This window comes from Schistocerca americana, chromosome 9, assembly GCF_021461395.2.
Source record: "Schistocerca americana isolate TAMUIC-IGC-003095 chromosome 9, iqSchAmer2.1, whole genome shotgun sequence".
Taxonomy (NCBI): domain Eukaryota; kingdom Metazoa; phylum Arthropoda; class Insecta; order Orthoptera; family Acrididae; genus Schistocerca; species Schistocerca americana.
This window is the reverse complement of record NC_060127.1, coordinates 104,663,862-104,689,831: the sequence shown is the minus strand read 5'-3', so window position 1 is coordinate 104,689,831 and position 25,970 is coordinate 104,663,862. Positions and strand designations below refer to the sequence as shown.

Here is a 25,970-nt window from a genome sequence, read left to right as displayed (position 1 = left end):
GCGTCTTCGAACTTTTTTGGTGGTCTTCCATGTTCTTCATTTCTAACATCAAAATCATTATTTCGGAGCCGTTGAAACCATCTTTAGCATGTTGCTTCTGATAGAGCATGATCACCATAAGCCTCGACAAGCATTCGATGCGACTCTGCAACACTTTTTTTCAAATGAAAACAACAAATTAATGCTTTCCGCAAATCATCACTTTTTGGTACAAAATTCGACATTGTTAACACGATGAAAACATATGATGTTGTTAGTTCCATGACTTGATGTATACTAAATATCTTTGACAGATGTCATACCAACCACACACAAAAAATTAAGGCTCGTTCACAACAAATGTTCCCTAGCGACACATTTGTATCTTAACGCTCATTTCATACCGGTACACCTCGTAAAATTGGCCTGAGTGCCGTTTCTTAAAGAAATCATTATCTTCAACTTCTGTGGTCCTGTCCTCCTCTGTTGCGCGTAATACTACGGTATATTGATAAGCTTCACTTATGGACCGTCCGACAGCAACTGAATAAAACACAATTTTAGTGCCATACGCGTTTCGCCTTTATTTTCTGCAAGGCATCATCAGTGGCCTGGAATATGTACATATGTTAGCTATTTTATTTACATTTTTGTCACTGTGCCTATAGGTTATAAACAGTTCTGGTGGTTGGTATTTCCTATTAAGTAGTAATGTTTTGAACTGTCTACGCAACCTGTAAGTACAGTTCAAAACATTACTACTTAATAGGAAATACCAACCACCAGAACTGTTTATAACCTATAGGCACAGTGACAAAAATGTAAATAAAATAGCTAACATATGTACATTTTCCAGGCCACTGATGATGCCTTGCAGAAAATAAAGGCGAAACGCGTATGGCACTAAAATTGTGTTTTATTCAGTTGCTGTCGGACGGTCCATAAGTGAAACTTAAGAATATACCGTAGTAAAATCATTATCTGATTTGATTGTAATTCTCTCAATGATTTATTTATGATGCAAATGAATATGTTGAAATGAAATGGTCACTGTATGGGTCAAGCCCTGCCACTCCCTTCATATTAAAGGTTAAGGAAATTGCAGTTCAAAATAGAAAAAACGTACCAAAATGTTCTGGCCATACATAATTCATTTATGAGATATAATGGAGAGGTCAATTCGTGCACAAAGTCCTTCACCTCGCAACACTTTCGCAACAATGGGCGTCTATAGAGATAGCATGGAGTATATTAAAAAACCAAAAACCCGCTTCGATTGCGAAAAAAGCACCTAGTGTTAAGTGTTAACCCAGGTTTCGGCGTAGTTATGTACGCCGAAACTTGGGTTAAGCTGCTTTTTCGCAATCGAGGCGGGTTTTTGGTTTTTTATTATAATAACCAACGATTGCTGACGCGCTGCTATGTTGAAGGTTCTTATAGTAGCATGGAGTGTTTCTGCAGGGGACTTCCAACGACCTATTAGGTCCACGCCACCTCGAGCTGCTGCAGTACGTCGGGAAAAAGGAGGTCTGACAATATATAAGGAGGCACACCGTGACTTTTGTCTCCTTGGTGTACTACATAAAACTAAGCTCGCACTGTTGCTTTAACTCAAAAGTTTTCATGTTGGGAAGTCTGTACAGTTATTACTGTTGCTGGCTGTATAGTAAGTGCTGCTGTAGCGGGACTTCGAATTTCGCCGCGCTGCACTCGTTTCCTCAGATATAAATTATACCGTCACAGCGGCAGAGAAAATATATAAGAAAATGAAGGTACAAAAATTGTAATTCTTTTTGTTTTCTGCCCGCTCTTGTCTCTTGAGAGCGGAAGCTTAACTTAACTTATTCGTTAGTCTTGGTCTAGCCGGCCACGGTGGCCGAGCGGTTCTAGGCGCTTCAGTCAGGAACTGCGCGACTGTTACGGTCGCAGCTTCGAATCCTGCCTCGGGCATGGATGTGTGTGATGTCCTTAGGTTAGTTAGGTTTAAGTAGTTCTAAGTTCTAGGGGACTGATGACCTAAGATGTTAAGTCCCATAGTGCTCAGAGCCATTTGAACCATTTTGAAGTCTTGGTCTGATTAAGACGAAAAATCTTGTTGATGTGCAGACGTATTGTGGAAGTTTGGAGGATGGAAGCAGCAACGTAAAATACATTGCATTCAATATCAGGATGGTTTTAATTTGTAGACATCAGTAATTCCTGGACGATGCAATTTACTGCAAGATTTTGGAGCAGCTACGACTTTTCATGCAGAAATGAAGCAGGAGATTGTTGGAGAACAAGACCTGGACGCCGCACGAGAGAAGACATATTAAATTGGTAATGAATGAACTCTTATCTACGCCATTTCGCCCCGTTAATCACATTTGTTATTCTCTGTTCTCTTTCGAATAATTTTCGTAGTGGAAACTGGTTTGACTTTTACTCAGAAACGCCACAGGGACCACCCCAACAATATCTTTTCCGAATCACTAACAAGGGAATGGTCAGACTTGTCATGCCGAAACATGTGTTGCTTTTTTTTAGCACTGTTATTTAACTGTGCAAAAGGTCCGTATGCAAAATTGTAGCTGCTGACATGAACACTGGAAGTCACCTAAAAAAAATCACGATCGTGGCTGTTTCCTGCTTGGCGCTTGCAGTGACGGCCGGCCACCCTTGGAAATGGCGAGTGGCGGGCGTTGTGCGCTTGGCCGGCAAGTGCGGCCGTCTTATCGCCGCGTTCACTAAAGACGGATATCGCCGCACGGGTTTGCTGGAAAGGGGAAACGAATATTCGTTTCCGTGGCATGCACGTCCTTTTTTTAAATTTCTGGTTAGAGATGTGAAAGATGTTCTCTACATGTTCATCTACACTCCGCAAGCCACTTTACGGTGAACATTCAATCTCCCCTCCCAGGTGATGGTGAACCCTGTAAATGTTTTGCCGCTTGCCATGGAGATATACCACAGACGCCAAATGAAGCAATCAACAGAAAACACGCGTGAAGACTATGTGTTGTGCGACATGGTTGTTAAACTTCTAGACGAGCATGTAAATGGCGCAGACATGTGACTAGAAACAACTGAAACACTCGATACTGCACACTGTAATCTACAGACGGCGAAGACACCGATGAAAGTTGCACTCACGGAGACTCTTCGAGTGATGGTGCCACGTACCATCATCAATTATCTCCGAAAGTAACACCAGCAACCACAATTACCTTATCAGACAAAGAAAAAGCGGTGACGTATTGGTTGAACGAAAGTGGTAAGAAACGCCTACGTGTCAGTACTGTTCAAAATAAGTATCGCTTTGTCCGTTCTGAACGTGAATTGTGCAGATGGAAAAAGGAAGTCGCTGGACGACGTAAGAGTCGACTGGAAACTGCGACGGAGATAAATGCGCGACTTTTTGAGCTATTTACCGAGGCCAGACAACAGTCATTTAGTGTCAGCGATACAACTTCGCGTGATTGGGCGTTAGAGATTGCCAACGCGATAGGCGCTAAAGAATTTACAGCTTCTCAAAGTTGGATTAGTCGCTTGAAAAGATCACATAAAATTGTGGCAAGAAAAATAACAAAACTTATATCGAGAAACAGGTCGGAAAATGAAGTGACACAAATCGAAATGATAGAAGTTTTTCTTACGAATGCAAAAAATAAGATCGCTAGTTTTAGTGAATCGTACGTGTACAATGCAGATCAGACAGGTTTTCAAAAAGAAATGCGTGCGAAAATAACGCTGTCATTCGAAGGGGAAAAACATATTGAGGCGATTACGCAGTCCACGACTGTACTCACCCATTCATACACTATAATGCCCATAATTAGTCTGGATGGTTCATTGCTCCCTGAACTATATGTGTGTCTTCAAGAACCAACTGGACGTTTGGACCACGTGTCAAAAGAACAATGTTCTACGCAAACAATCTTGTGGTAGACGCATCGAAGTCTGGAAAAATGGGAAATGAAAACGTTACGCTTTCCATGCGTCATGGTTTTCTTCCGTTCTGCGGGAACAAATCTCTTCTCCTTCTAGATTCGTAGTCAGGCCATAAAAGGTCTGATTCATTTAAAGCTGTATTTCGAGCCCACCCTGACAAAGAAGTAGAGATACTTCAGATTCCACCTGGCACTACGAACGTAATTCAACCTTTAGACAGAGAATTTTTCCGTCAGTGGTAGGCATTTTACTGACAACTAACAGAGAAAATTATTGTGTGTAGATCACTGCAATTTCCTGCCTATCACCGTGACAATATTCTCAAGCTGCAATCAGTAGTACATTATCAATTTTCCTCCCCACGGTTTCAGAATTTGATTAAATGTGCGTGGCACTCCTCGAAATATACTGATACTAGGCCTGATTCATTCCTAACGCCAGCCCAGTTTTGTCTACGGACATCTGACAACGTCTGTGATTCGCAGGGCTGTCATATGTCGTCTTTGCTTGTATGTTCTTGGTGCACCAAAAACCTATGTTTTGAACATTATATCAATATTTCGCATTTTTGCGGTAATTACAAGAAATAAAATTTGGACGTGTTCTAAACCGTACATTTATTTGTGTCTATTTCATAGCTATTTGGAAAGAATGTTGTAGATAACATATCAGCCGTATTTGTCAACGAATGTTTAATTATTATACGATCGCTGTCACTGGGGGAATCAGCTCTCTCATTGCTGCGGCAAGAGAGCGACGCGTAGCTAACGCCACCTTGTCCTTAGATGGCGTTGGTATAACGTAGCGAGAGAGGTCAGGGTTGTACAAGAGGCAGTTATAAGCGCGGAAACCATGAGACAATAATGTCTTACTTCATAAAATTGTTTACAGACTTCCAGGTCATGTCAGCAGCTAAAATTCTGCATACAGACTTCTTGCAATGTTAACTCACAGTGGTAAAAAAAGCAACACAGGTTTCGACATGACAAGTCTGACCATTGCCTTGTAAGTCCGATAGCTTTTCTGTAATACGAAGTCCGTTTTGCATTTCATCCTTTCCCTTTTTCACGGTCATTAACGATTTTAAAACCCCCTTTTTATTCACCATTTCTTCCCACATTTTCAACCTTTTCTTTTATCCTCTTTTCTTTTTTATCTACCCACTACACTGCCTAAAGCAAAACAAATAAGAACAAGAAGAGAGTACCCGGGGAAGGCCTTGACGGCGGCGAGCGCGGCGGAGGCGGCGACGGCGTATCTGGAGGCGGTGCTGGGGGCGAGGCAGGCAGCGCGCTGCAGGCATTCGTGTCCGCCCCCGGGGGCCGCCTCCCCGGACAGGAAGGCCAGCGCCAGCGCCAGCTCCGCCTCCGTGACGCTCCCGTCGGGGGCGGTGGCCGCACGCCCGTAGTGGTGCTTGCCCAGCAGCCCGAAGGAGAAGATGCCCGCGCCGAAGAGGAGCGCCTTCAGCACCAGCAGGATCAGCAGGTTGGTCAGGTTGAGGCTCAGCACCTGCGCACCGAGCCGGCAGCGTCACCTCTCGCAGACAGCGGCCGCGTGGGGATCGCAGGGCAGCGACTCCCTCCAAAAATACACTACTGGCCGTTAAAACTGCCACACCACCAAGATGACGTGCCACAGACGCGAAATTTAACCGACAGGAAGAAGCTGCTGTGATATGCAAATGATAGCTTTTCAGAGCATTCACACAAGGTTGGCGCCGGTGGCGACACCTACAACGTGCTGACATCAGGAAAGTTTCCAACCGATTTGTCATACCCAAACAGCAGTTGACCGGCGTTGCCTGGTGAAACGTTGTTGTGATGCCCCGTGTAAGGAGGAGAAATGCGTACCATCACGTTTCGACTTTGATAAAGGTCGGATTGCAGCCTATCGCGATTGCGGTTTATCGTATCGCCACATTGCTACTCGCGTTGGTCGAGATCCAATGACTGTTAGCAGAATATGGAATCGCTGGGTTCAGGAGGGTAATACGGAACGCCGTGCTGGATCCCGACGGCCTCGTATCATTAGCAGTCGAGATGACAGGCATCTCATCCGCATGGCTGTAACGGATCGTGGAGCCACGTCTCGATCCCTGAGTGAACAGATGGGGACGTTTGCAAGAAAACAACCATCGGCACGAACAGTTCGACGACGTTTGCAGCAGCATGGACTAGCAGCTCGGAGACCACGGCTGCGGTCACAGTTGACGCTGCGTCACAGACAGGAGCGCGTGCGATGGTGTACTCGACGACGAACCAGGGTGCACGAATGGCAAACGTCATTTTTTCGGATGAATCCAGGTTCTGTTTACAGCATCGTGATGGTCGCATCCGTGTTTGAGGCCATCGCGGTGAACGCACATTGGAAGGGTGTATTCGTCATCGCCATACTGGCGTATCACCCGTTCTGATGGTATGGTGTGCCATTGGTTACACGTCTCGGACACCTCTTCTTCACATTGACGGCACTTCGAACAGTGTGTTATGACCGGTGGCTCTACCCTTCATTCGATCCCTGCCAAACCCTACATTCCAGCAGGATAATGCACGACCGCATGTATTGGTCCTGTACGGGCCTTTCTGGATACAGAAAATGTTCGAGTGCTGCCCTGGCCAGCACATTCTCCAGATCTCTCACCAATGGAAAACGTCTGGTCAATGGTGGCCGAGCAACTGTGTCGTCACAATACGCCAGTCACTACTCTTGATGAACTGTGGTATCGTGTTGAGCTGCATGGACAGCTGTACCTGTACACGCCATCCAAGCTCTCTTTTGAGGCGTATCAAGACCGTTATTACGGCCAGAGGTGGTTGTTCTGGGTACTGATTTCTCAGGATCTATGCATCCAAATTGCGTGAAAATGTAATGTCAGTTCCAGTATAATATATTTGTCCAATGAATATCTGTTTATCAGGATTTCTTCTTGGTGTAGCGATTTTAATGGCCAGTAGCGTATGACGAGGGCTCTTGAGTAGTTAATGCCACACTTTTCTTTCTCGGGAAGTTTTGGTTGAAATATGTGCGGAATGTCGTGTGGGACGTCGTGGATTATTGCCGCTTCGGCCCCTATAGTTTCATGAACTTGCGAAAGGTGGCGGCGCTGAAAGTAGCCTTCAAAATGGCGTCTGCAATGGTGTTGCGTTCCAGGCAGAGAGCTGGCATTGAGTTTCTTTTGCAGGAAAAATAGAGCACCGCAGATAATCGCAAGTGCTTGCAGAATGTCTACGGAGACCTGACAGTGAGCGACAGCACGATGAGTAGTTTGGCGAGGAGTTTGGCTCATCCTAACGAGGAGGGCGCTGAATCCTGTCCAATCTCTGGCATACTGGCCGGCTGCGCACAGCTGTGACTCCTGCAGTTTTGGAACCTGTGGCCGAGCGGTTCTAGGCGCTTGAGTCCAGAACCCCGCTGATGCTACGGTCGTAGGATCGAATCCTGCCTCGAGCATGGATGTGTGTGATGTCCCTAGGTTAGTTGGGTTTAAGTAGTTCTAAGTTCTAGGGGACTGATGACCTCAGATGTTAAGTCCCATAGTGCTTCGAGCCATTTCAACCATTTTTGAATTTTGGAACGTGCGGACACTCTCATTCAAGGTGAGTCGACATATCAGTCAAACACCTCGCTGCACAACTGGTAGAGAGTGGTAACATGCAGGCAAACAGGTTGCCCAAGTGAGACGGCGTAGGGTTGTCCCGTTGAACGAGGATTATGATGAAAAATAGGGTTTTGTAGCCAAAAGAAAGGGGAATAATATCGCGTATTGGAATCCTGAATTAAACAAACGTGTTTTCAGAAAAAAAGTGTTGCATTACTTACTGAATGCCCCTTCTATTTATAAATATGCAGAGTGATCATAAAGTCCTGTTACCCTGTGTGCATTATACAGATGGTACCGAATTGTTGTTTCTTATACATGAAGTTCATGGCTGGTAAATCCACTTCACCGTAGAGGAACGGATCATTATGAGCACTTGGGCTCATGAACGACCACATACAGGAAAAACAATGAAAGATATTCAGAGCATGATTTCGCTCTAAGGTTTCAGGAACTTGGCTTTTACATCTTCGTTCGTAAGTAACTGAGTGATAATGTCATGCAAAATCGTCGTCATGCTTGTGAACCAGTGCTCGGTGTCTTTACGACTCTTCCTTCAAGGTGGAAAGTGTTTTTCTTGGATTGGTTGGTTGGTTTGTGGGATTAAAGGGACTAGACTGCAATGGTCATCGGTCCCTTGTTCCAAAACTTAAAAACTACCACACAGAGTAAAAAATGGATAATAGAGACAACAGACAACACAGGACAAGAAAAACTCAAAGAACAGACATTAGCAAATTAAATCACACGGAGTGTGGCGGTGGTTGGCCGACCATAGAATAAAAAAGGAAAAGCCAACCACCGAGAACACATTAAAAACTCAGTTTAAAACCGTAGGCCAAAGGCCAGAATCAACACAAAACAATAAAATAAAACATAAACACTCATATTCAATGATAAAAACCCCCTGCCCGAATAAAACGTAAAACTAAGCCAGCCATAGCAGGGTCATCAGTTAAAAGGGCAGGGAGCGTATCAGGCAGCGCAAATGTCCGCCTGACCACAGCTAAAAGGAGGCAGGCCAACAAAATGTGGGCCAGTGTCATAGCCGCCCCGCAGTGACACAGAGGAGGGTCCTCCCGACGCAGTAAGTAACTGTGTGTCAGCCAAGAGTGGCCAATGTGGAGCCGACAAAGGACGACTGAGTCCCTGCGGTTGGCTCGCATGGATGACCGCCACACAGTCGTCGTCTCCTTAATGGCACGGAGTTTATTGGGCGTGATCCGATCGCACCATTCAGCGCCCCAAAGCGCAAAAACTTTTCGGCGGAGGACTGCTCGCAAATCAGTTGCCTGGTGGCCTCTTTCGCCAGGCGGTCAACATGTTCATTGTCCGGGATACCGACATGACCGGGGGTCCACACAAAGACCACAGAGCGGCCGCAACGGGCAAGAGTATGCAGGGACTCCTGGATAGCCATCACCAGACGAGATCGAGAGAAATACTGGTCGAGAGCTCGTAAACCGCTCAGGGAATCACTACAGATCACGAAGGACTCACCTGAGCAGGAGCGGATATAATCTAGGGCTCGAAAGATGGCGACAAGCTCAGCAGTGTAAACGCTGCAGCCAGCCGGCAAGGAACGTTGTTCGGAATGGTCCCCTAGAGTTAGCGCATAACCGACGCGACCAGCAACCATCGAACCGTCAGTGTAAACAACGTCAGAGCCCTGATACGTGGCCAGGATGGAATAAAAGCGGCGGCGGAAGGCCTCTGGACGGACTGAGTCCTTCGGGCCCTGGGCCAAGTTGAGCCGAAGGCAAGGGCGAGGAACACACCATGGGGGTGCACGCAAAGTGGCCTGAAAAGGAGGTGGAACAGTGAAAACCCTAAGCCCGCAGAGAAGCTCTTTGACGCGGACCGCGATCGTACAACCTGACCAGGGCCGACGTTCTGGCAGATGGACGACCGATCGGGGGAACAGGAGACGATAGTTTGGATGCCCGGGCAAGCTAAAAACATGGGCAGCATAAGCGGCCAGTAAATTTTGGCGCCTGAACCGCAATGGAGGGACACCTGCCTCCGCAAGTATGCTGTCCACTGGGCTGGTGCGGAAAGCACTAGTGGCAAGTCGTATTCCGCTGTGTAGGATTGGGTCCAGTACCCGCAGCACAGATGGGGATGCTGAGCCATAAGCCAGGCTCCCATAATCCAGACGAGACTGGATTAACGCCTGGTAGAGCCGCAACAGGGTAGATCGGTCGGCGCCCCAGCGGGTGTGGCTCAAGCATCTCAGAGCAATTAGATGCCGCCAACACGCCTGTTTAAGCTGCCGAATATGAGGCAGCCAAGTCAGCCGGGCATCAAAAACTACACCCAAAAACCTGTGGGTCTCCACCACAGCCAGGAGTTCGTCGGCAAGATAAAGCCGCGGCTCAGGATGGACTGTTCGGCGCCGGCAGAAATGCATAACGCGGGTCTTGGCAGCCGAAAACTGAAAACCATGTGCTACAGCCCAAGACTGCGCCTTGGGGATAGCACCCTGTAGCTGACGTTCAACAGCTGCAATGCCAGTAGAGCGGTAGTAAAGGCAGAAGTCGTCAGCACACAGGGAAGCGGCGACAGAATTTCCCACCGCCGCAGCGAGCCCGTTTATTGCGATTAAAAACAGGCAGACACTGAGGACAGATCCCTGTGGTACCCCGTTCTCCTGGACTCGGGAGGAACTATGGGAGGCCGCGACTTGCACGCGGAAGATACGATACGACAGAAAATTTCGGATAAAGATCGGCAGAGGGCCCCGAAGACCCCATCCATGAAGCGTAGAAAGTATGTGATGACGCCACGTCGTATCGTACGCCTTCCGCATGTCGAAAAAGACAGCGACCCGGTGCTGACGGCGGCCAAAGGCAGTACAGATGGCCAACTCCAGACTCACCAGATTGTCGGTGGAGGAGCGGCCTTTACGGAACCCACCCTGAGACGGAGCCAGAAGGCCCCGAGACTCCAGTACCCAATTCAAGCGCCGGCTCACCGTTCGAGAAGCTTGCAAAGAATGTTGGTGAGGCTAATGGGGCGGTAGCTGTCCACCTACAAAGGGCTCCTGCCCGGTTTCAAAACGGGGATGACAATGCTTTCCCGCTATTGCGACGGAAACTCACCCTCGACCCAGAGACAGTTGTAAAGGTCGAGGAGGCGTCGCTTGCAGTCCACTGATAGGTGTTTCAGCATCTGACAGTGGATGCGATCTGGCCCAGGAGCGGTATCAGGGCAAGCGGCAAGGGCACTGTGAAATTCCCACTCACTGAATGGAGCATTGTAGGATTCGGAATGGTGGGTGCGAAAAGAAAGGCTCCGACGTTCCATCCGCTCTTTAATGGAGTGGAAGGCCAGGGGGTAATTGGAAGAAGTGGAACTCAGAGCAAAATGCTCTGCCAAGCGGTTGGCAATTTCGTCGGAGTCTGTACAAATGGCTCTATTCAGTGAGAGTGCAGGGACGCTGACAGGGGTCCGATAGCCATAGAGGCGTCGGATCTTGGCCCAGACCTGCGATGGAGAGACATGGACGCCAATGGTGGACACATACCGCTCCCAGCACTCCTGCTTGCGTTGGCGGATAAGGCGGCGGGCCCGCGAATGCAGACATTTGAAGGTAATGAGGTGTTCAATGCAGGGATGTCGCTTGTGACGCTGGAGCGCCCGCCGGCGATCTTTAATCGCTTCAGCGATCTCAGGCGACCACCAAGGCACAGTCCGCCGCCGAGGGGACCCATAAGAACTGGGAATGGAAGATTCGGTGACAGTAACGATGCCCGTGGTGACCGATTGAACCACCGCATCAATGCCATCATTAGAGAGAGGCTCAATAGCGGCAATGGAGGAAAACAAGTCCCAGTCAGCCTTATTCATGGCCCATCTGCAAGGGTGCCCAGAAGACTGACGCTGTGGCAGTGACAGAAAGATCGGAAAGTGGTCGCTACCACACAGGTCGTCATGCACTCTCCATTGGACAGATGGTAAGAGGCTAGGGCTGCAGATCGAAAGGTCAATGGCAGACTACGTGCCATGCGCCACACTGAAGTGTGTGAAGGAACCATCATTTAACAGCGAAAGATCGAGCTGCGCCAATAGATGCTCAATGGTGGCGCCTCGGCCTGTCGCCACTGACCCACCCCACAGAGGGTTATGGGCGTTGAAGTCACCCAGTAATAAGAAAGGTGGCGGCAATTGGGCTATCAGCACAGCCAGGACATGCTGCGCGGCATCACCATCCGGTGGAAGATAAAGACTGCAGACGGTAACAGCCTGTGGTGTCCACACCCGAACAGCGACAGCCTCTAAATGTGTTTGTAGAGGGACAGACTCGCTGTGAAGAGAGTTAAGGACATATATGCAGACGCCCTTTCATAAGCTGCCCGGTTCTTATAATAATCCCGATAGCCACGGAGGGCGGGGGTTTGCATTGCTGGAAACCAAGTTTCCTGAAGAGCAATGCAGAAGAAAGGGTAAAGGCTGATAAGTTGTCGGAGCTCAGCTAGATGGTGGAAGAAACCGCTGCAGTTCCACTGGAGGATGGAATTGTCCATGGCTGAGAAAGGCGTGATGGGAGTGGGAAGGCAGATTACGCTTCTGGGTCACCTGCTGCCTCTGATGGAGCACTCGTGCAAGTGCTATCCACTGCGTCTGAGGGACCGGCGAGATCAAGGTCCTCAGCAGACGCAAGAATCTCCACCGCATCCTCAGACGCAGAGCTTGTAGGTAGTGGTGGAGTAGGTGCCACCGCAGGTGCCTTGGTCTTACGGGTCTTCAATGTCGTTTTCTCTCGCTGTTCCTTTGGTTGTCGTTGTTGAGAGGGCTTATTGGAGTCAGTCTCCGGGACCGAAGATGATAGTGAAGCTCGACGACCAGCGACCTGTGGCTTCTTCAGCCACTGGTTGGTGTCTGCTGTGCCGCTGGTAGGAACCTGGGAAGGGAGTGACCCAAGGGATCCCTTCCGGGCGAGAGAAGCCGAAGAAGACTTACGCTTCTACGGCTTAGAAGTGGGGCTGGTGTCCCCGGTGGTTTAGTGGGTGCTGCTCCCGAGGTAGATGGTGTGGGAGCAACAGCGAGAGAAGGGGCCCCCATCGTCAAGAGGGCAGGTGAGGTCCTCTGACTCTGAGTGCTGACTGCTTGTGGTGCAGCTAAAGGAGCTGGAGCAGGAGTGACAGTTGAGGCATAAGATGCCATTGTGCGCATGGGATGTAGCCGTTCAAATTTCTGCTTAGCCTCAGTGTAAGTCAGTCAGTGCAGGGTCTTATATTCCATGATTTTGCGTTCTTTCTGTAAGATCCTGCAGTCTGGCGAGCAAGGTGAATGAGGCTCTCTACAGTTGACACAGATGGGAGGCGGAGCACACGGAGTATCGGGATGAGATGGGCGTCCACAATCTCGACATGTGAGGCTGCAAGTGCAGCGGGAAGACATATGGACGAACTTCCAGCAGTTAAAGCACCGGATCGGGGGAGGGATATAGGGCTTGACGTCACAACAGTAGACCATCACCTTGACCTTCTCCGGTAATGTATCACCCTCGAAGGCCAAGATGAAGGCACCGGTAGCAACTTGATTGTCCCTCGGACCTTGATGAACGCGCCGGACAAAATGAACACCTCTACGCTCTCAGTTGGCGCGCAGCTCGTCATCAGACTGCAAAAGTAGGTCCCTGTAGAAAATAACACCCCGGACCATATTTAAACTCTTATGTGGTGTGATGGTAACGTTAACATCCCCCAACTTGTCACAAGCAAGTAACCTGCGGGACTGGGCGGAGGATGCCGTTTTTATCAGAACTGACCCAGAGCGCATTTTGAACAAGCCCTCCACCTCCCCAAACTTGTCCTCTAAATGCTCTACAAAGAACTGATGCTTCACGGAGACAAAGGATTCCCCATCAGCTCTGGTACAGACGAGATACCGGGGCGAATACGTGTCACTGTCATTCATTGCCTTTCGTTCCTCCCATGGTGTGGCCAGGGATGGGAACGATTTGGGGTCATAAACGGTACCTTTAAAATGAGCCCTCGAACGCTTAGAGACTGCTGGTGGCTGGCCACCAGCAAGAGATGATGTACCACTCTTCATTGCAGGACATCCGCCCTGATGCCACCTACTCTGACCAAGGGCCGTCCCAACGGGCGCCACCCAGCCACAGCAAGAGCCACCTGGCAGGATGGCCATTGCCGGGAGTCCTGATGCCCCAGGGAAATGGGCATCTACTCCTTGGCATACATGGGGAGTAAACGGCCCCGGCATCAGTAGAGCGATCCCTGTGTTGTCAGGGGGCTACAACCAACAGGGTACATGGCGGCCCCACCACAACGGATTGGCTACCGTGCTGGATCTTAGGTGCAAAAATGTATGAGGTCGTCGTCGCAGCGAAAAGCAACACTGCACAGTGCAGCGTGGAAATCGCACCCGTGGACGTATTCTCGCCCAGGAGATGGAAAACGAGCTGGACACCATTGCAACGACGAGAAAGCCGGTTAAAGGTCTCAACGCACGACAGATACAGTGCACCATGTAAGGCGCCCTTCCCCAATTGGCTCGCTCTTCGGAACAATTTAGAAAGATGGAGGCAAACCCGAGAGGGTACCATCACATAAGGCCAAAACATTTGAGACTCCTTTTAGTCGCCTCTTACGACAGGCAGGAATACCGCGGGCCTATTCTAACCCCCGAACCCGCAGGGGGTGTTTTTCTTGGATCAGAGTGCAATATATTGCACTGGAAAAACGAGAAACATTTATTTCTGGACTAAAAAAACCGACATTTCGATGAATAATTTGAACAAAACCAACCACATGTCGTCATTTGAGCTACAATGTTTGCAACGTACTTGGTAGCTCCATATTTTTTGCTGGTGCTGTGAATCACAGTGCAAATCTCAACGTGTTAAGTGCTTGATTGATTGATTTTAACAGGAGCTTAGGTCTGACCCGCCACCGCCCGCACCGAAAAACGGTTTATTGTGTTGCATCGCTCCCTGTATATCTAGTAAAGCCAACCAATGCCCTTAAATAGTGCAAGGAGTCCCTCTATCAGTTTTTTGTTAGACACAATTTCTTCAGGTCTAGTTGTCCCGAAGATTCTGTATCTTTTACTCTCCAATGCCATGAATTCGAAGATTAGGTGTGATGCAGTTTCTTCACTCTCATCACAGATCCTACATTTAGGGTCCTCTTCCGTTATACCCATTGTGTGTAGTTGTTTTTTGAAGGTCCCATGGCCGGTCATCAGTCCAGTGACGAGTTTGATCTCCTTCCTGTTCAATCCCAGGATTACAGAGCTTCTTCTAAAACATGGTTTGGGCATCATTACCTTACCATGTTTTCGTTTATAGATCTTGCTCCAATATCCTACGTACTGTTTCCTAAGCCAGTTCCGTAGTTCTAATTTGATCGTAGCCTTGGTGATTGTCAAGACAGGTTCCGGTCCAATAAATGGAGTTGTAGCCCCCATCCTAGCCAATCTATCAGCTTGTTCATTGACACAGATCCCTGAGTGGGCAGGGACCCACACTAGGTACACCCTATTGCTTCCCCCTAGCTCCCCCAGAGCCCTGTGGCAATCTGCAACAATCTTAGATCTTGTTGCAGGAGCTGCCAATGATTTCAGGACTGCCTGGCTGTCTGAACAGATGTAGATGCTACGGTCATTGTAGCACCTACGCATATTCTCCTCCATGTTACGTGATTGGTTTATTCTATATCTGTAAGACTGGGGACTGCTCAGTCGTTTATGGTTCCAGCAGGATGGAGCACCAGCCCATTATGCTATTGCTGTTAGAGGTTGTCCCCCAAAGTTCTGATCTGTCGTCTTGTGACAAATGCATTATGGAGGTCCATGAAACAGAAGTTTGCTGCCACATGTTACTACCATCATACCTGCAATGTTGAGGAGGGCTTCACATGGTACAAGGAGGGGAATCATACTCCGTTATGAAAACGACAGTGCACACACTGGCACTCTGGAACAAATAATAAAAAAATATTCACACTACCTCAAAGCTTGCCTCTGCTTTGATCTCACATTGATACAATATGGCCATCTATAAATACGTGGAAATGGTGTAGGGGGTAAAGGGAATTCGTGATCACTCCATATTTTGACGTTTGGTTGGTGATGTAAATGTAACACGCGCCGTTAACGAAAACTTGTACTAGAAAATGTTGTCTGGCCGGAATCAGTCGTACAATTAAAAATAAGTTACACAGCAGCTTCTCATGTTATAATATGCCTGCCGGCCGTTGTGACCGAGCGGTTCTGGGCGCTTCAGTCTGGAACCGCGTGACCGCTACGGTCGCAGGTTCGAATCCAGCCTCAGGCATTGATGTGTGTGATGTCCTTAGGTTAGTTAGGTTTCAGTAGTGCTAAGTTCTAGGGGACTGATGACCACAAAGTTCTAGGGGACTGATGACCACAGATGTTAAGTCCCATAGTGCTCAGAGCCATTTGAACCATTTTTATAATATACCATTTCTACAATACCTAATGTGGACTAAAGAAAATTTTCTGCTCTCTGTCTCTCTCTCTTTCTCTCTCTCTCTCTCCGCCTGACACGCACACACACAACTAAGGATATTACATGCCTAATCAAATATAAAACTTTGCAGTAAATAAGCAAAAAACATTGGAAAGGATTGAAATAGTGTAGGAGATAGCTGAAGCTGGCCGATTGTTCAAATAATCACAATGAGGGACTCTACAACACACTAAAACCTCCGGCCCAGAAATGTAGGATGGAAACGAGACACAGCACAAAATTTTAAAAGCTGTACCACACTCATATAGTCACCAGCTAAAATAGAAGGCACCTCCCTGCCTGAATATGCATCTGCACTCTCATGTCTTAGATGTATAAAGCAGTCTGTATGTGTGTGTGTACAGGATCTTCTCCCAAACTCCTGTATCGATTTCAAGGAAATTCGGCACAGAAACAGCAGGCCTCATGAGTAGCAGCACTTCGAGGTTTATAACAACCTAACTCCAATAGTAGCGGAGGTACAGCCAAACTGTGTTTCTTCCAACCTCTGGCGTATTGGCTACCCTGCACAACAGGCATAGTGCGTGGGAACAGTATTGGCTCGCCAAATCAACCTGCTTTGCAGGGCAGCTTAGATGTCAGGGACAAGAAACGCTTTTCTGAGCCCTGACGTCACTGCCCGACATGCCACGTGTGTTGTGTTAGACTAGTATCGGCCTGCTTCATTAATCCGCTTTGTATGGTGACATACACGAGGGTGAGTCAAATGAAAACCTTAAATTTGTAATAACAAATCGAAATTTCGCGCCGTTATCCTGTAAGTTGGTAAGCGTGCTACAAACAGCGTGCAGAATGGCCTCTAGGTGGCAGCATAGTGCAGATGCACACATACCGTCACAGTATCAGTATAAAGATGGCTGCCCCACTTGCGACTTGCACCAGCTAAGAACGGCGTTCTGTTATTCGGTTTTTGCGTAGTGAAGGTGTGAAACCTGTTGAAATTCATCGACGAATGAAGGTTCAGTACAGTGATGCATGTTTGTCACAGCAGCAAGTCTACGAATGGAGTAGGAAGTTCGCAAATGGTGTGACTTCAGAGGAAGATGCTCCTCGTCCAGGTCAGGCACAACGAGTTGTGACTTCACAGAACATTGCAGCAGTTGAACCCATAGTGAAGGAAAACCGTCCAGTGACACTGAATGAAACTGCAGCATGTTTACAGATCAGTCATGGGTTAGCACACCACATTGTGCATGATGTGCTCCCGTTTCACAAAGTGTCTGCAAAATGGGTGTCACGGCAGCTGTCTCCTGAAATGAGAGAACGACGTGTTGATGCTTGTGAAGAACTTCTTCGGCGCTTTGAACGGGAAGGTGATGGCTTCCTTGCAAGAATCGTTACTGGGGACGAAACCTGGGTTCACTTCCACCAACTGCAGACAAAGAGAGCGAGCAAGGAATGGCGCCATTCCTCATCACCAAAACCAAAGAAGTTTCGAACAGAACCATCAGCAGGGAAGGTTACGAAAAAGACGTAATTTTGGAGCATTAGATGCCTGGAGGGACCACTGTCACCAGTGCAACATACACAGATCTCCTAAAAAATCATCTGCGGCCTGCAACCAAATCAAAGCGACGTGGACTGCTGTCAGCAGGTGTCCTTTTGCAACATGAGAATGTAAGGCCCCACACTGCCAGTACAACAGTTGCAACAATCACAGACCTGCATTTTGAGTGTCTTCCTCATCCACCATACTCACCAGACCTTGCCCCAAGTGATTTCCATATGTTTGGACCAATCAAAGGCGCAATGTGAGGAAAGAAGTTCCGTTCTGATGAAGAAGTACGCGACGCAGTACATGAGTGGTTGCGCGGACTACCAAAAGAATTTTTTTCTAAAGGAATTTATGCAATTTGTAAGCGCTGGAGGACTTGCATTGAGCGTAGGGGAGATTATGTTGAAAGTGATACAGCTTTGTACCACTTCTGCACAATAAATAATATTTAAAAAATATTTAAGGCTTTCATTTGACTCACCCTCGTGTTAGGAGCAAATAAATGATTTCCAAGCCCCTGATATGTAGCTGCACTGCAGAGAAGGTGTATTGTGGGAGTAGTATTGGACTGTTTTATTCAATTTTATTGCAGTGGCTACACATGGTGATGAGCATAGCTAGGGACAGGTTTAGATGAATAGAGGAGGGGATGGACAGAGTGAGGGGGAGGAGGATATAGTTAGAGGAAGTGGAGAGGAAGATAAGGTCAGGGAGAGGGTGTGGAGGAAATGGACAGATAGAGGGGGAGCAGGATATAGTTAGAGGAAGTGGAGAGGAAGATAAGGTCAGAGAGAGGGTGTGGAGCTGAATATAGTCAGAGAGAGTGGAGAGGAAGATAAGGTCAGAGAGAAGGTGTGGAGGCAATGGACAGAGAGGGGGAGCTGGATATAGTCAGAGGAAGTGGAGAGGAAGGTAAGGTCAGAGAGAAGGTGTGGAGGAAATGGACAAAGAGAGGGGGAGCTGGATATAGTCAGAGGAAGTGGAGAGGAAGATAAGGTCAGAGAGAAGGCGTGGAGGAAATGGACAAAGAGAGGGGGAGCTGGATATAGTCAGAGGAAGTGCAGAGGAAGATAAGGTCAGAGAGAAGGTGTGGAGGAAATGGACAAAGAGAGGGGGAGCTGGATATAGTCAGAGGAAGTGGAGAGGAAGATAAGGTTAGAGAGAAGGTGTGGAGGAAATGGACAAAGAGAGGGGAGCTGGATATAGAGGAAGTGGAGAGGAAGATAAGGTCAGAGAGAAGGTGTGAAGGAAATGGACAAAGAGAGTGGGAGAAGGAGATGAAGAGACAGAGAGAGTGGCGAGGAGGGGATGGTCAGACAGAGGGAGGAAGATGTGGATACAGAGAGGTGGAGGAGGAGGTGTGTTCAATATATGTCTACTAGCGTATGTGGGTGAAGATGTGGGGAAATGACTAGTCACAATAGAAAGTGTTCTCAGTTGAAATGTTGCATCACTGCTTAGCACACCACAAACATTGTAGCTTGGGGAGGGGGGTGGCTATTGCCAGAGCATGTGGTCATGTGTGAGGGGCAGTGACCAGTACGGTGGTGTGCGAGGTTCACTTCATCCTGCCTGAGTGACTGGTACGAGGAACACCACAGCTGGATAGTTGCTTTCACCGACTGCAACTTATTGTCCCTCAGTGCTAACCACACCTCCCACAGTTGCATGGCTCCGTGACTCTTAAGCGAAATAACATCCTCCAAGGGAGTGGCACTATTTAGCTGTTTCCATGTGGATAGGCTTTCAACCTGACCAGCTGAAGAGAATGATCCAGCCAGCTAAAGGCTCCCATTAACAGGCTGACTGTAAATACTGCCAAGTACATATCCAGCATTTTCGTACGTCCAAGGAAATTGAGTAAGGAAAGATACTAGATAGGAAAAGAGTTTCTATCCAGGAAAAAAATTAAAAAGATAGGTCGTTGCCAAACATAGGCTAAATTTCACCCACCTGCGCGTTTCCAGAGTCTGAGTGTGCAGACGTCTGACAACAAACTTCGTGGTAAGTCAAATTGGCATGCTTGAATATGTAACTATACAGGGTGTTACAAAAAGGTGCGGCCAAACTTTCAGGAAACATTCCTCACACACAAATAAAGATGTTATGTGGACATGTGTCCGGAAACTCTTAATTTCCATGTTAGAGCTCATTTTAGTTTCGTCAGTATGTACTGTACTTCCTCGATTCACCGCCAGTTGGCCCAATTCCAGGAAGGTATTGTTGACTTCGGTGCTTGTGTTGACATGCCACTCATTGCTCTACAGTACGAGCATCAGGCACGTCAGTACATAGCAGCAACAGGTTAGTGTGCATCACGAACGTGGTTTTGCAGTCAGTGCAATGTTTACAAATGCGGAGTTGGCAGATGCCCATTTGATGTATGGATTAGCACGGGGCAATAGCCGTGGCGCGGTACGTTTGTATCGAGACAGATTTCCAGAACGAAGGTGTCCCGACAGGAAAACGTTCGAAGCAATTGATCGGCGTCTTAGGGAGCACGGAACATTCCAGCCTATGACTCGCGACTGGGGGAGACCTAGAACGACGAGGACACCTGCAATGGACGAGGCAATTCTTCGTGCAGTTGACGATAACCCTAATGTCAGCGTCAGAGATGTTGCTGCTGTACAAGGTAACATTGACCACGTCACTGTATGGAGAGTGCTACGGGAGAACCAGTTGTTTCCGTACCATGTACAGCGTGTGCAGGCTCTGTCAGCAGCTGATTGGCCTCGACGGGTACACTTCCGCGAATGGTTCATCCAACAATGTGTCAATCCTCATTTCAGTGCAAATGTTCTCTTTACGGATGAGACTTCATTCCAACGTGATCAGATTGTAAATTTTCACAATCGACATGTGTGGGCTGACGAGAATCCGCACGCAATTGTGAAATCACGCCATCAACACAGATGTTCTGTGAACGTTTGGGCAGGCATTGTTGGTGATGTCTTGATTGGGCCCCATGTTCTTCCACCTACGCTCAATGGAGCACGTTATCACGATTTCATACGGGATACTCTACCTGTGCTGCTAGAACATGTGCCTTTACAAGTACGACACAATATGTGGTTCATGCATGATGGAGCTCCTGCACATTTCAGTCGAAGTGTTCGTACGCTTCCCAACAACAGATTTGGTGACCGATGGATTGGTAGAGGCGGACCAATTCCATGGCCTCCACGCTCTCCTGACCTCAACCCTCTTGACTTTCATTAATGGGGGCATTTGAAAGCTCTTGTCTACGCAACCCGGTACCAAATGTAGAGACTCCTCGTGCTCGTATTCTCCAGGGCTGCATCAGCGCATCAGGGATTCCATGCGACGGATGGGGGATGCATGTATCCTCGCTAACGGAGGACATTTTGAACATTTCCTGTAACAAAGTGTTTGAAGTCACACTGGTACGTTCTGTTGCTGTGTGTTTCCATTCCATGATTAATGTGATTTGAAGAGAAGTAATAAAATGAGCTCTAACATGGAAAGTAAGCGTTTCCGGACACATGTCCACATAACATATTTTCTTTCCATGAGTGTGAGGAATGTTTCCTGAAAGTTTGGCCGTACCTTTTTGTAACACCCTGTATAGCGTGATAGTCCCAACAATTTGCGGTGCTCCAGAAGGGTCGCTCTAAAACAAATGTCGCATGGATTTGCCGATTGAGGTGTCGCATCGGGCCTGATGCATTCCTCTCAAAAAGTGGAGTGCATTTCCGCTGATCGTCCTTGCTGTACTCGTATTTTCGACAGCACTGGGGGCGCCATGACAAGGATAAATATGAGTTTTGTTGCTGCTCATTTCACTCGCAGAAATTTAAGCTCTCCTCCTAGATTCCTGCCTAACCACAGACTAGGAAATCGCCACATATTCGGAAATAAATAGGCAAATACTTATTTCATACTTTGTTTCCTGTTCAGAGGGAAACGTAAATAAAATCGAGTACTGCAGAATTTACTTGTGTTACGTCCATAAGAAGGTCCCAAAATGTGTTAAAAACACTAAGACAAAAAAAAAAAACAACAACAAATATTAGCACCCACTTTCTGCGTCTCTGTAATCCACGTCTTTATCTACTACACTGAGGGAAGACATGTGTTATTCATCTTTCGTGCCAGCTGACTATCATAGTCTCTCTCGAAGGCTTATATCGTTGATGTATCATTAACTGATTATTAATTATAAGGGTGACGTGTTTGTGATAAACCTTCGATATGCCGTTCCCTTGAAACAGCAAACTAGTGGACACTGGTGGCTTTGATACAGTAGATCATCATAAAATGCAAGTCAAAATGGCGTCTCCAAAATTGACGAAGATGCGAGTACGGCAAAGACCATCAGCATAAAGATACTCCTCTTTGTGAAAGGATACTTCAGGCCCCAAAGTCTACTGGTTCAGCTGCGTGTCACGTAGGGAGTTCGTCCTCAACGCACACAGGCTCCTTTGACTGTGGACACGGGAGAGTTGTGTCCTATGTGTATTTGTAGAGCGTAGCTGACTACAATGGATGCGTGTATTATGAAAGGTTAAGTTTGAGTTGTTTGATGACGAGAGAAATGAGAGGATGAAATCAGGTTCCGGTACATGAATATGAAAATGGGGCTGGCGAGCTGCAGGTCCCAATCCGACAGACGGATCACCATCAAGTGTCATATGCCCTCACTTCAGGATCGCTGCGCGGAGGTTTGCAGTTTAATCCAGGACATTGGAGCAAAGACTGGAACTTTATGTCACCATCACTCCTTCCCTTGCTGTCCAAATGCCAGTAGTAAAAATTTCATCCAGCACCTGGATTCAAATCAGCACGCCTTTGAGTCGAGCCCCACAGAACAGTTACTTACTTTTTCCTTTTTTATGCTTCAGACTTTAATGAAAATCGTTCACGCGTCACACTAAAAAATTAAATCAAATCCTGTTACACATATAACAGCTAAGTAAATTTTAATGTCAGTGACAACCATTTCATTGTCATACCATGAATAATATAATATTTCTGTATTACTTGAAAGATATATAAACTTAAAACCGTCCTTACATAACATAATGAAACAAATAGACAGCTTAATGAAGAATTTGATTGGCAATCCCACTGCTGCTTTTTCATCTGGGTATGTCTTCTCGTATGTACATGGCATTCATCGATTCTTATCACACATTCGTTCTTCCGTCTCAGTGATAATTTAACTTCTTGTACTTTGTACGTTCCAGCCATCTGGGAGATCTAGGGGTGGGGGTGGGGGGGGTGTGGGGGGGGAGGGTGTGGGGGGAGATATGTCTTCAAACATACTCCGTAAAAACCTAGAGAAAACTGTCGGTATTTCAGACTACACACGATCTTCAAACGTCGCTTCTGTAAGCAGGCCCAAAAGTCCAGTACTTTCCTCGGGCCGTCACTGAACAAATGTGCCACTGTCTCGGCCTCGAAGCCACTTTACTGCACTCGTTTTAGTATGTGGATAGTACATCCCAACTCGGAAGAACACAATCCCTGGTCCAGCGTCGTGTTGTCCCACTCCAAGAAAGAAAGCGATCATTTGTGTGCCCAGACTACCACTTCCGCTGAGGGTCCACATATGAGGTGGTGTTTGTCAACGTCCAGAGTCTGGCACTGATGTCGTAATGGTGAATCCATCAAATGAATAGCGTGGAGTCTGGACTGGGTCACATTTTAACCACTAACCATCAGGTAAGACATTTCGCGTGTCTCTGTGTCTAAGGAAACATGGTGCATCGCTCGCCATACCACATGCCAAATAATATGTGAATGCCTCCTCTCAATAGAATTGCTAAATCGCCCGATCGTTAGTGTCCTATAGATGTCGCAAGCTGTGGTTGGCGTGGTTTCCATCTGAACATAGCTGCTTTCGATTAAAAAAAAAAAGCTCTTATACGTTGAAGTGATTTCAGTTATCAATAATTTGAAACTTTTATCCGGTCCCTTGAAAAATACTTCATAAATAAAAAATATCGAGTTTTTTTGCCTCCCTCAGTAGCGAAGTTGTAGTGATAAGGGCCAACACTTTACAATTTGAAGTCACGGCTCCCGCACTATCTACAGTTCGAAATCTCCCACTTCTGTGATTCCTGCTGAAGTTCCGCTATTGCTGTGATTCTCAGTATGACCTAAGACCGTCAGTCATTTGTTTGTACGACCTATATCCCATTCTGTCTTCAGTCTGCTTTCATACTGTTTTATAGTCAATCCGTGTTTCTAGAATCTGTTAAGCGTCATGAGTGCTTTAGTGAACAAGTGTCTTTCAGTTACCAAAAAAAGGGTTGTTATTGAAGCTGTGCAGAGTGGAATTTCGGAAAAAAGATGCTGGAAAACCTTTCGCTATTTTACAGTCTACATTGTCGATTTTATTTATTATTTTGAGCTTTTCCTCATTACAGAGGCTTATCTCCAACATAATAATTTACTTGGAAATTACAATACAAACAATAATCGTTCTTAAACTATAATCTTAAAATATTTTTCCAGGTGTTTCGATCATGTGTGTCCTCTTCCTCTGCGCCCATTCTCCTCATTGTGTGCTGTACATTTTGGAGCCAGGTTGTCATAGGTCGTCCTCTTCTTCTTCTCCCCTCCGGTTCCCACTCCATTATGAATTTTGGTATTCTGTCTTTCTCCATTCGTCGTACATGCCCGTACACTGTAATTTCTTCCCATCCATTACGTCACATATTCTTTCTTTTATTTCCATTCTCCTTATTACTTCGGTGTTCCTTATCTTTTCTTTCCTGGAGATTCTTGCCGATCTTCTCCAAAAGTCCATCTCTAGAGCTTGTAATTTTTTAATGTGCTTCATGTTAATTGTCCATGATTGTCCATGATTTTAAAAAAATAAGGATCGTTCGATCGGAAGACAGGTACAAAAAGGAAAAGGTCAGGCCACGGAGAATTTCCCCGTCTTGAGAAGTGCTTGCTAAAGTGAATAAATCAGTGTAGAGGACAAATGTTCCCGGGAGTGGCTTCATGGTGCAGGAAAAATCCTATTGCGCAGTCTCGCTGGACTGAAGGAATTTCGGCAAGTGAGAGGTGGCTCTCAAATTTTAAAAAATTGTCACTCCGCCACCTTAAAAAAAAATCTGCGTAGGGAGTGCCAGCGTGGACAATTTCCTTTGTATTGAGTGGTTTGACGAACTAACACAACTTTTGAGTGGCAACGGCCTACGCAACATATTCAACACAGAGGAAACCGAACATTTTTTGTAAATGTCCTCCAGATCGCATTCTAGCATTCAAAGACGAAAAGTGTCACTGAGGAAAAGTGAGCGAGGGCGGAGTTACTGTCCTTCCAGCGTTGAAGGACAGTAACATGGATACCGAATCGAACATAGTGTTTGAGTTTGTCTTATACGTTTACTTATCTACTTGAAATCGGTTAAATAATAAAGACAAGTCCTTTCCTCCCGCCATTTTCTTTGTTTAGCAGAGATAACCGGGGTGTGGTGCATTATCCTGCTGGAATTTGAACTTTGCGCCATTTCTCTGGGGGAAAATTCAAACTTCGAACCAAAATCCACCATCTTGATTGACGTCATCATTCGTTTCATTCTGTATTTCTTTCAGTACTATACTGTAGCAGCTCTTCCTATGTATGGCCAAGTTCCATTGAGATCTGTTATTTGGCAGTGAGACATCATGTGAAAGTCCGCCCCCGGTAGCTGAGTGGTCAGCGCGGCAGACTGTCAATGCCAGGGGCCCGGGTTCGATTCCTGGCTGGGTCGGAGATTTTCTCCGCTCAGAGACTTGGTGTTGTGTTGTCCTAATCATCATCATTTCATCCCCATCGAGGCGCAAGTCGCCGGAGTGGCGTCAAATCGAAAGACTTGCACCAGGCGAGCGGTCTACCCGACGGGAGGCCCTCGTCACACGACATTATTTTGTCATGTGAAAGTTACTTTCGTCCTTAAGTTTTGCACATCTATTTACATTGTTTGCTTGGCCGAGCAGGATAGTAGAGCTACTGACGTGCCTTAAGTCAAGGAATTCGCCTGCTTGCAGCGACACAATTATCGCCATGGACGACGTCTGGAACACCACAGACTGCGACATGACGGACGAACTGTGACGCGGCCTCCCTTGATGCGACAGCAGCACTGGACACAGGAGTCGCGTTTTCAGAGGGTTCCTGGCCGCGGGTGGGGCATCACGGCGTACATAACTGTGTATGGAGGCTCTGAGCAGAACGAACTTTGCAAAGTTGCAACCGTCATTCTCATATGGTGAAGTGGCTGGCGTGACGGTACATCTAATATCATCCAGAGATCGTGGTGCCACAGCATATTCAGCAACACACATCGGTATCACAGACATCAGTGATATCTCGCTGCAATCCGCAGTGACGAATGGGTGAGGCTGAAGAAGAAACGGCCTCTCTCTCAGCACAGCAGTGCTCTCACAGTGAGGTCAATATAGAGACGAGCTTGGAAGCGGTCTGT

The 25,970-nt window shown here is 47.1% G+C and overlaps 1 protein-coding gene across 1 annotated transcript in view; it reads right to left on the bottom strand.

Moving 5' to 3' along the window:
• LOC124551292 overlaps nt 1–25,970 on the bottom strand; it is a 139,643-nt gene that overhangs the window by 20,936 nt on the left and 92,737 nt on the right. Inside the window, exon 3 of the mRNA XM_047126297.1 lies at nt 5,117–5,418. Within this exon, the coding sequence (XP_046982253.1) occupies nt 5,117–5,418 (302 nt within the window). The remainder of the gene's footprint in view (nt 1–5,116; nt 5,419–25,970) is intronic.